At 32.8% G+C, this 12016-nt stretch overlaps 1 protein-coding gene across 6 annotated transcripts in view; it reads left to right on the top strand.

Moving 5' to 3' along the window:
- ADGRB3 (adhesion G protein-coupled receptor B3) overlaps nucleotides 1-12016 on the top strand; it is an 856580-nt gene that overhangs the window by 489411 nt on the left and 355153 nt on the right. For all 6 annotated transcript variants that reach the window (XM_031964675.1, XM_031964677.1, XM_031964676.1 and 3 more), the window contains one exon: nucleotides 5829-5872. In XM_031964675.1, coding sequence (XP_031820535.1) covers nucleotides 5829-5872 — 44 coding nt within the window. The remainder of the gene's footprint in view (nucleotides 1-5828; nucleotides 5873-12016) is intronic.

Raw genomic sequence — 12016 nt, 5'->3', positions numbered from 1 at the left:
TCTAATGAAAATGGCCACACCTACTATTTTCCAGTCCCCAAGGTTCCATCTGGCTGCTTTCCTCAGTATGAAAACACCTTCCTCATTGTGTAGGGGTGAATTATTTAATCTCTACAAAGTGTTCTGAGATTTTTAGAACAGAAACTCTTAACAAACATAGCACACAGTACTTTGAAGAAACAATTTAAACTGTGTTGTCATAAAATATTTGCCCAGAAAGCTAAAAGGTAAAAATATATGTATAATGCTGTTAAAATCAAATAAAATCTGAGTAGGGAGGTTAGAGGATCTGTACCTAACATTCCACTGGTCATTCTGTGTCAATCTGGGTTTTCATTCAGAGTTCAGCTGAAAATTACACTTTTCTGAAGCTGTTTTTTTTTTCTAATTTCCTTTTTATTTATTCACTATTTTCCCCAGTTACATTTAAAACATTTTTTTTACACTTTTTAAAATGTTTGAGCTCCAGATTCACTCCCTTATCTGCACTCTTATCTTCAATGAGAAACCCATGTAAAGTTATGCAAAAATATTTTCATAAGCGTCATGCTGAAAAAGAAATATAAAACTCCCACCCCAATTAAAAAAAAAAAAAGCCTCCTGAAAAAATAGTTAAAGAGAGAGAGTATGATCCAATCTGTATTCACACACAATCAGTTCTTGCTCTGTGTATGGATAGGATTTTTCATCATAAGTTCTTCCAAGTAGTCATGGATCATTGTCTGAAGCTGTTTTTAACTATTACACAAACATACCCCACATTTAGCATTTACTTATTGTCAATAGTCATCTTATTGAAATTTAATGACAATCTTATTACTTGAAAATTCAATTTTAGTTATGAACATTGCATTGTATTCATTTGCATTTCAATGTCTCATGAAATCTCCTTGATCTCCAGCTGCAGTAGTCATAAATAACTTTTCTTTCCTCTACCACTTCATTTGCATCTTTCTTGGTTATTTCTAACATCCCCCTCTTTTTTTTTCTGTTCTTATCCTTATTGTCCTATAACATTTGCCTGGGGACCTCTTCTTCTTTCTTAATAACATTTCTTCCCTTTGTTTCTTTGATGTTGGACTTTCATAGTTTTATTCCTATGTTCCCTATCATTCTTTTATTAGCTCAACATACCCATTCTTCCCTTAAACATGAGTTCATACAATACTCTGCTCCAGACTTCTTTCTCTTTTTCCATGCTGATCTATCTTGATGAGACATCTTGATGGTCTATCTCATCTAATTCTATAACTACAATGATTATATCTATGAAAAAAAATTATAACTTAAGTTCTGTTATTTTTGGAGAGATCCAATCTTATATTTCAAACAGATTGGTAGATATCTCTAATTATATATCCCACTGGCACCTCAAAATCATTATCTGTGAACTGCCAATCAAGCAACAAATCAACAAACATTTATTAATTGCCTACTATGAGAGGGCTATTATGTGACATACTAAGGATATAAAAAGAGGCAAAAGTCTCTCTAGGAAGATGCCATGGAATCAAATATACACAAAGCGAGCTACATGTAGGATCAATAAGAAATAATTAACAAGAGGGAAAATACCAGCACTGAAGGAAAGCTTTCAAAAAAAGATAGGAATTTAGTTGAGATTTAAAGGAAGCTAGCAAAGTTAGTAGTTGTAATGGAGAAGAAAAGAATTCCATTTGAATTCCATCAACCAGAGAAAATTTCCAGAGCCAAGAGATGGAGTATATTGTTTACAAAACAAGTGGGAGACCTGGATTACTGAATTGAAGAGTACATGTATAGGAATCATACCTCCATCCTCACCCCCTGACTCCCATCAAAGCATAAATCTTCCTCTAACATTTTATTTCTTTTAATGACTCCACTATTTTACCAGTCACTTAGTCTTTTTCCCCATAGGTATCTTTGATTTTTCCCTCTCTTCACATATTCAGTCATTTTCAGGTTATGTTGACTGTACCTCTACAAAAATCTCTTTTCTTCCCCTTTTTCTACTCAGGCAGCAACTTCCCTAATTTAGGCCTTTGTTTTTCATTAAATAAACTAATACAACTCTTATTCCTCTGTTCAGACTATTCCATCTTCAATTCATCCTTCACATAATTGCTGAAGTAATTCTTTTTTTTTTATTATAGCTTTTTATTTACAAGATATATGCATGGGTATTTTTCAGCATTGACAATTGCAAAACCTTTTGTTCCAATTTTTCCCCTCCTTCCCCCCCACCTCCTCCTCCAGATGGCAGGTTGAACAGTACATGTTAAATATGTTAAAGTATCAGTTAAATACAATATATGTATACATGTCCATACAGTTATTTTGCTGTACAAAAAGAATTGGACTTTGAAATAGTGTAAATTAACCTGTGAAGGAAATAAAAAATGCAGGCAGACAAGAATAGAGGGATTTGGAATTCTATGTAGTGGTTCATAGTCATCTCCCAGAGTTCTTTGTCTGGGTGTAGCTAGTTCTATTCATTACTGCTCTATTGGAACTGATTTGGTTTATCTCATTGTTGAAGAGGGCCACGTCCATCAGAATTGATCATCATATAGTATTACTGAAGTAATTCTTACTGTACCATTCTGTATCTGTCATTCCTTGGCTGAAAAACTTCAATTAGACTTTATGTACTACCAAATAAAATGTAGCTCCTGACTTGGCGATAAAAGCCTTCCATAATCTTACTTAAACCAATTTAGTCAGCCTTACCTTGCCTTATTCATGTTTACACATTCTATGTTGCATCAAAACTGTATTAATCCTATTTCCCCATTCTAATACTGCCCTTACATATTTGTGTCTTTGCTCACATTGCCTTTATGCATAGAATGAATTCCTTTTTGGACTGTGTCCTACTTTTATATATTATAATTCCACCCTTTATTCAAGGTTGAACTCTGGTTGCCCACTTGTTCAACAGATTTCTTATAACACTTCGTCTAAATATTTCTGCACTAAAATTTTTCACCAACAACATTTCTTTTTTCTTTTTTTTTGTTTTAATTTTTAATTTTTTAATAGCCTTTTATTTACAGGTTATATGTATGGGTAACTTTACAGCATTGACAATTGCCAAACCTCTTGCTCCAATTTTTCCCCTCCTTCCCCCCACCCTCTCCCCCAGATGGCAGGATGACCAGTAGATGTTAAATATATTAAAATATAAATTAGATACACCCTAAGTATACATGACCAAACCGTTATTTTGCTGTACAAAAAGAATCAGACTCTGAAATATTGTACAATTAGCCTGTGAAGGAAATCAAAAATGCAGGTGGGCAAAAATATAGGGATTGGGAATTCAATGTAATGGTTTTTAGTTATCTCCCAGAATTCTTTCACTGGGCATAGCTGGTTCAGTTCATTACTGCTCCATTGGAACTGATTTGGTTCATCTCATTGCTGAGGATGACCAGGTCCATCAGAATTGGTCATCATATAGTATTGTTGCTGAAGTATATAATGATCTCTTGGCCCTGCTCATTTCACTCAGCATCAGTTCGTGTAAGTCTCTACAGGCCTTTCTGAAATCATCCTGACCAACAACATTTCTTAAGTATTATTTGGTAGACCCTGTGCTAGGCATTAAGATTAGAAATACTAAAGTGAGATTGTTCTTGATGGAATTATTTTGCACATCTTTATCTATCATTTTTCTAGCTGTGCCTCCTAATTATATTACCTTTATTAGATTATTAGTACTTTGAAAAGGTAAGTTAGATGACACAGTGGGTAAAGTCCTGGGCTTGGAGTCAGGACTTGTTTGAATATAGCCTCAAAAATTTCCTAGTTGCATGGCTTAGTTATATAATTAAGTACCCAAGGTCATGCTAGATGGCAATGGAGCAGCTAGATGGTGTACTGGATAGAGTTCCAGCCCTGAAGTCTGGAGGATCTGAGTTCAAATGTGACATCAGACATTTAACACTTTTTAGCTGTGTCATCCTAGGTTAAATCACTTAACCCCAATTGCCTCACCAAAAAAATAAAAATCCTATGGATCCACTGGGTAACAACAATCATATATAACTAAACGGTAACAAAATCTTGACAATATAATTTACGTCATAATTGTCCTTTGTCCTTAATATTATATCTTTCACATAGTAAGAACTTAATAGTTTTTTTTTTCAGAAAAATAACATAATCATTTACTTATTTCCCTTGCCAAAAACTATCTTTGATTTCTTTTTTTATATATCCAGAAGAACCCAAAATAAAGCCTTTTTGTGAAGAAGACAATTAGTAAATGTATGTAGCATTACATTTGTACATATGTAATAAACATCTAAACTCTGTAGGAAAGCACTATGCTTCATACTTTGGCAGCATATGATAAATAAGAAAAGTACTGATTAAAGATTGGTACAATTTGGTTCTAATCTCAATCTTAGTGCTAGATATTTATGTGGCTTCTGGCAAATCACTTGACCTCTCTAAGCCACAGTTTCTTGATATGTAATTATTTATCTATCTATCTATCGCTATAGCTATTTCTCTCTCTTTTAGAGAGAGAGAGAGACAGACAGACAGACAGAAAATTGTTCATTTATTTCTTCATTCATTCATTAATTCATTTTAGTATACATAACTCCTTTAGTTTAACAACCTAGAATCTTAGATGATTGCTTTGGACAATAAGAGGTTAATTTATTGTCTAATGGTGAAATAAAGAGTATGAATCATTGGGATGTGGGGAAACTGGGACACTAATACATTGTTGGTGGAACTGTGAATACATCCAGCCATTCTAGAGAACAATTTGGAACTATGCTCAAAAAGTTATCAAACTGTGCATACCCTTTGATCCAGCAGTGTTACTAATGGGCTTATATCCAAAGAGATCATAAAGAAGGGAAAGGGACCTGTATGTGCACGAATGTTTGTGTCAGCCCTCTTTGTAGTGGCTAGAAACTGGAAAATGAGTGGATGCCCATCAGTTGGAGAATGGCTGAATAAATTGTGGTATATGAATGTTAGGGAATATTATTGTTCTGTAAGAAATGACCAACAGGAAGATTTCAGAAAGGCCTGGAGAGACTTACATGAACTGATGTTAAGTGCAACAAGCAGGGCCAAGAGATCATTATATACTTCAACAACAATACTATATGATGACCAGTTCTGATAGACTTGGCCATCCTCAGCAATGAGATCAACCAAATCATTTCCAATGGAGCAGTAATGAACTGAACCATCTACACCCAGTGAAAGAACTCTGGGAGATGACTAAGAACCATTACATTGAATTCCCAATCCCCATATTTTTGCCCACCTGCATTTTTGATTTCCTTCACAGGCTAGTTGTACAATATTTCAGAGTCCGATTCTTTTTGTACAGCAAAATAACAGTTTGGTCATGTATACTTATTGTGTATCTAATTTATATTTTAATATATTTAACATCTACTGGTCATCCTGCCATCTGGGGGAGCAGATGGGGAAAATAGGGGAAAAATTGGAACAAGAGATTTGGCAATTGTCAATGCTGTAAAGTTACCCATACATATAACCTGTAAATAAAAGGCTATTAAAAAAAAGAGTATGAATTGTTATAGGGAAGACCTAAACCAGACCTTGCTAATTCTGAGTCCATTCCTCTATCCCACTGCTTCTCCTGATAAGCTACTATTATGATTCAAATAATGTAGGAGTACTTATTCTAACATAAAAATGCAAAATTATTTCCAAAAAATAAAGAACAGTATAAATTTGTTAAAATAAGGAGGATTTTTCAAGCACCATACTGCAAAATCATATCCAGTGCTTTATTCCTTTTTATTTACTCAACTTATATTTGTTTTCTTTTTTTTTTTCTTTTCTAGGGTACTTTAAACCCTTATTGTGTGCTTTGGGATGACTCAAAAACGTAAGTAACAGATGTTTTCTTACCTTATTTTGAACTAAATATATTCAAAAGCACATTAAATTATTTGAGCAGCCTGCTAGTCAACAGGAGTGTTTTCAAGTCAGTGGGATGTGTGTTACACCAGAAGAAAAAATATTCCTTTTGTTAAATCTGTAGGCAGAATGATAAATATGTTTGTATTGCATGTTACCAGAATATATCTATCTTGGGATAGAAGTGCCTTACCAAATTTGTAAATCATGTTCCTATGCAGATTTCAAGGGAATATTTTTTAAATCTTAGATAGTTTACAAAAGAAGGGGTTGGGGTATTGTCTCCATTATTCAAATATTGTATTGTATTTATTGTATTTAATTGAGTCCAGTATTTTTACTTAATTTAACCAATTGGATAACATTGTTCATAGTTGGGGGGGGGAGTGAGATGCATTTGGATGGATAAAAATATTTATTGGATAAATTAACAGCAATCTTTCAGTTACATTTTTATTTAAATGTATTACTAGAACAAGTGGTCAATTATCCATGACTATTGGTAATAAGAGATCTGATATTTCTAATAAAACAGATGATCCTTGAGTTGTTATTTGTTTGTTATTTGCTTATTTATTTAATCAAACTCCTACCCTAATTAATTTGTTTTCCTGATATCTGCTAAGTTTAGATTTAGTAGTTCTTTTCCTAACAAAGATGGATGTCAATGGATAAAGTAAAGATGGCCCACCCCTACTTCATCCTTTCTTTTCCTTTCCCCTTTTTATATGGAAGAGAACTGAATCTTTCTCTGGCTTTTCCTATTTCTTCCCTAAAGAGTGGGTAAGAATGTAGTCTTTGGTCACTAACTTCTGTGTACACTTTTTCTCTCTAGAAATTTAATCAGCCACACTGTTAAAAATAATTGGCTTGCTTTTTAGCTGAGAGGCAATGCAATGGCCATCAGGTTCACTTATCCCCTTTATTCTATTTTTTTGGAACTTATTTCAGAAGAAAAATTATTATTGCAATCAGAGTACTTTTGATTCTTCAGTTGGAAAAATTCCTATTCAGACAGAAGTCTAACTATCTGCTCTAATTTAAATTTTTATTTACTTCTCTTCTCTATGTTTGAAGTAAAGTCAAGATACAGGAATTGTTTAGGTAAAAGAAACAAGCAGAATATATTATAGTGTCTGTTATAGGACATGTCTTGGGATAGCAAGTTGGAGAAAGAAACTCCCCTCATCCCTTTTATTTAACTTCCCTCAGTCCTTAAAGAGGTGGATACAAATGGCTTAATTTTGGCTTTGAGAAACCTTTAGGAGCCTGATGACCCTTCATGCTCCTTCTTTTTTTAGATCTTTCTCAGCTTTTCTTTTACTCTCCTCTTTTAATCTGTCTGGTTTAGCTTCTTAAATCTTTGATGGGTTAGGATTGCTATCTCTTCTCTGCTTTTGCTCTTCAGCTCTTCCAGTCCTTAGTCCTTCCTTTTGAGTTCCTAGATCTGGAAGACTGAACATCCCTTTAAGAATTCCTAGGTATGAACTCCATCTTCTAGCTTAAAGATAACAAGAATACCAATTCAATTTCAAGGCCAAAGGCAATTCTTGTCCCTTTGAACTACCATTCCAGGCTTTCATTTAGTTCTCAAATCCATATATATGTATGTACATATGTATATGTACACTTATATATGCATGTGTATATGTGTTTGTATATGAATATATATAATATTTTTTAATGTAGAGATTATGTGACATACTTTGTTCCAGATCTGATGATTATAGATGATTAAGATTACAGATTTGCAGTATGATTACAGATTCTCTTTTTCCCCTGGGGCCTATTTTCTCTTGGAATACTTCCTTAGAATGTTATGTATCATATAAGCATCTGACCTTCATGCCAAGACCACCAGTCTCCAGTAATCAACTAAATCATAATCAGGCTAGTTTCCTAGAGACTTGTGCCTCAGGGATTGAAGTAGGACTGCTGGTCTCTACTTAATATCTTCCTTCATGCTTCTCTTCTGTTTGGACCTATGATTTCATTAATGTTGGGAGATCACTGCTGAGGTGCATATCAGCAACTAAAGTATAATATTTAACTTTAGAAAGTTGTCTAGTGCTTACCCACAGCCACTCAGGCAATATGTAGCACAGGTGAAATTTAAATCCAATTTTCTGGACTCCAATGTTAACTTTCTATCCCTTATGCCTTATTGCCTTTCATCCTTTACTGTTTTTTAAACTTCTTTGTCTATTCAACCTCTGTTCTACTTTCCTGACTTTGGAGCCAATTCATCTCCCCAGATTCAGAGATTCACTGAATTCAAACTATTTCTACCATATCAGAATACTTCCTTTCAGTATCTCCTTCCCTCTTTCTTTTCTCCCCTTTTGACTGTCCTTTCTATAAATGCAAAATGTTTAGTAGAATTCTGTAGAAGATTATTTACAAGGGTAAATAAAATACAAAGCTTAAGAATAATATACTATGGAATGGTAACTGGAGTACATATAAAAGTAAATTACTCAGTCCTAGACTGTAGTCCCTAATTTCTTGGTGTTTCTCTCTCACTATGCAGTTCTTTAGGCTATGTTTCTTCAGCTCCTTTAATGTGCTCTAGAAGAGAATGATTTCAAAAACAGATCTCATTCTTCAGGAATCCGTAACAGTAACAACCGTCCCAGTAAAAGAAAACATAGAACTCCAAACAATGGATTAAATCACCAGAGTTCTTCATAGGGCAAAATGCCTCTAAAGAACGTTTACTACATAATGATTTAATAAATAAATAAAGTTCAAAGGCCTTGAAATATGCCCATGTTTGTAACTCAAAGAAATTAAAGAAAGAGGAAAATAGCTTGTCTGTGCAATTATTTTTGTATACTTTTTCTTTTGTGGTAGCATAAAATTGGAAATTAAAGGTATGCTTATAATTTGTTGAATGGCTGAACAAGTTATGACATATATATATATATATATAATGGGATGTTATTGTGCTATAAGAAACGATGAAGGAGATAGTTTCAGAGAAATATAATAAAGCTTGTATGAATTGATGCTGGGTAAAGTAGACAAAATCAGAAGAATGATTTATATAGTAACAGCAATATTGGAAAGACAAAATTCTTTGAAAGACTTAGGATCAATACATTGTATTCAGTCATTTTTAGTCATTCTCAATTTGGGGTGTTCTTGGCAAAAGTACTGGAATTACTTGCTATTTTATTATCTAGCTCATTTTACAGATGAAGAAACTGAGGCATAGAAGGCTCAGTGTCTTGTTCAGGGTCACACAGCTAGCAAAATGAGTCTTTCTTATTCCATGTCCAATACTCTATCTACTGTGCCACCTAGTTGCTCAAATCAATATATTTACCAAACATAATTATAGAGTATTCATAATGAGCCTTGCCACTCACCTATTGATACAATGTAGGAACTAATACATGTTGAGGAAGAATCTAGCCTGATGGCCAATATGAGAATTTGTTTAAGATGACTATAAATGGTTATAACATAGGTTTTGTTTTCCTTGCTTTCTTGATTAAGGGGAGGATAGGAGGGGCAGAAATTTGCTCTTTGAAAATACAATGAAATTGAAATTTTAAAAATATACTCATTTTTTTGAGGGCTAGTGTGGATAAAAGCATTAATAAAGTTCCCTATCTGGTGTTTATAAATAGGTAGTTTCTACTTGTACAACAGCACAGATAAATAATACATAAATAGTGATAGATGTGTTTTGGAAGTAGTTAGTTTTCTTGTGGTATTTAAGTATTAATGAACTTGAGTTGTATTAGAACCATGGTTGAAAGTGTTATTTTATTCATTTGTTAATTTATTCATTTAGCAAACAGACTTTTTTTTAGATATTAACTGTGTGCACATTATTAGACTAGATATTGAGAGCAATGTGTAATTTAGATTTTTCATTTTAGTTGCTAGCATATGCAAAGTATATATTTTTATCTTTATCTCTCTGGCATCCAGTAAAGTACCTAACATATATTAGTATTTCATATTCATTTATTTGAATTAAATTGAGTAGGGAGTTATGAAAAAGTTAACTTGCTCCAAATATGATATATAATGAGATATAGGCAAAACAATTCCTCTTCCCAGGTACTATTGGAAGTTCTTAAAATGAAACATGTTTTAGATGTGTCAATAAAATATGCAATTCCTATTATTTTCTCCAGCTCTTATTACCTGCAAAATTGAAGCAACAATCCCTTTTTCTGTGTTTGTGGAGATGAGGGACAATGCATAAAGCAAATAGATGCATTTATTTTTCTCTGCAACTGTTATTTTTGAGCCAAAATTTTTCTTCGATAATTCTCACTCTTCTTAAGCAGACAGAAGTGGGTGCTTTGTTGAAACTTTCTGTGAGTTATCAGAAGTCCAGGGGATTTCAAAGGAAAATCCAACAGCCTCACAAAACTTTTGTAATAAGTACCAATTATCTCCACTGGGAATTCCAATATTGAGAATTGTATTATGGGATCATAAGATTTAGAATCATAAGTACTTCAATGATTATCAATGATCATATATAATCTAGATGTAAATCTTGATTGTATCTTAGGGGCTTTCTGGCTTTCTACTGTAATCCATTCATTTTATACATGAAGTAGAGAAATTGACTCTGTAGTCTTACAGGTAGTTTCATGCTACAAAATCATCATCATCATTGTTAATATTACGTTGTTATTGTAATTGTAATTATAATCATTTATTATAGCCATATAATTATGATCATTATTTATATAGTGCTTTAAGGTTTATAAAGTATTTTACATATGCCATATTAATTAATTCTAACAACTCTATAAGGTATGTGCTATTAATATGTGAATTTTTAAAAAGATGAGATGACTGAGAGAGCTTGTTGCTTGTCATGGAGCAACAAAGTTTGTTAAGCTTGAAGCAGGGTTTGAATTCAGTTCTTTTTGACTCCATAGCCAGGGGCTGATCCACTACACTATTCTGTTTATAAATCAGCAAAAAAAATCTTTATCTCATTATTTTTTATAGAACAATAATATTCCATTATCTTCATGCATTACAATTTGTTCAGCCATTCCCCAATTAATGGGCATCTACTTATTTTCTACTTTCTTTGCTACCACAAAAAGAACTACTACAAACATTTTTGCATTTATGGGTCCTTTTCCCTTTTTTAAGATTTCCTTGAGATACAGTCTCAGCAAAGGTACTGCTGAGTCAAAAGGTACGTACAATTTTATAGCCTTTGGGGCATAGTTCCCAATTGCTCTCCAAAATGGCTGCATGATTTCATAATTCCATCAACTATGCATTAGTGTCTCAATTTTCCCACATTGTCTTCAACATTTATCATTATCTTTTCCTGTCATCTTATCCCATCTGAGAAGTGTTAGATGATACCTTAGAGTTGTTTTAATTGGCATTTCTCTAATCAAGAATGATTTAGAGCATTTTTGCATATAAATGTATTTAATTTCATCATCTGAAAATTGTTCATATCCTTTGACCATTTATCAATGGAGAATTACTTGTATTCTTATAAATTTGACACAGCTATTTATATGTTTTAGAAATGAAACCTTTATATGAAACACTGACTGTAAAGATTTTTTTTCAGTTTTGTACTTCATTTTTAATTTTGCTTCTATTGGTTTTGTTTCTATAAGAACTTTTTAATTTAATGTAATCAAAGTTGTCCATTTTGCCTTTCATTGTGTTTTCTAGTTCTTTTTTGGTCATAAATTCCTACCTTCTCCAAAAATCTGATAGGTATCCCTTGCTCTTCTAATGTCTATCATCTTTTATAAGCATATCATGTATCTATTTTTACTTTATTTTGGTATAGAATATGAGATATAGGTCTATGCCAAGTTTATGTCATATTATTTTCCAGGTTTCCCAGCAATTTTTGTCAAATAATAAATTCTTATGCCAGAAGCTAAGTTTGGGGATTATCAAATACAAGATTTTTATAGGACTTGATTATTGTGTCATGTGTATCTAATCTATTCCACTAATCCATCACTGTATTAGCCAGTACCAAATGGCTTTGATGACTGCCGCTTTATAATATAGTTTTAGATTTGTTACTTCCAAACCACCATTCTTTGTATTATTTCTTTTTTCATTAATTTACTTGATATTCTTGACTTTT

The sequence above is a fragment of the Sarcophilus harrisii genome, chromosome 4 (genome assembly GCF_902635505.1).
Source record: "Sarcophilus harrisii chromosome 4, mSarHar1.11, whole genome shotgun sequence".
In the NCBI taxonomy this organism is placed as follows: domain Eukaryota; kingdom Metazoa; phylum Chordata; class Mammalia; order Dasyuromorphia; family Dasyuridae; genus Sarcophilus; species Sarcophilus harrisii.
This window is presented reverse-complemented; position numbering and strand designations above follow the sequence as displayed.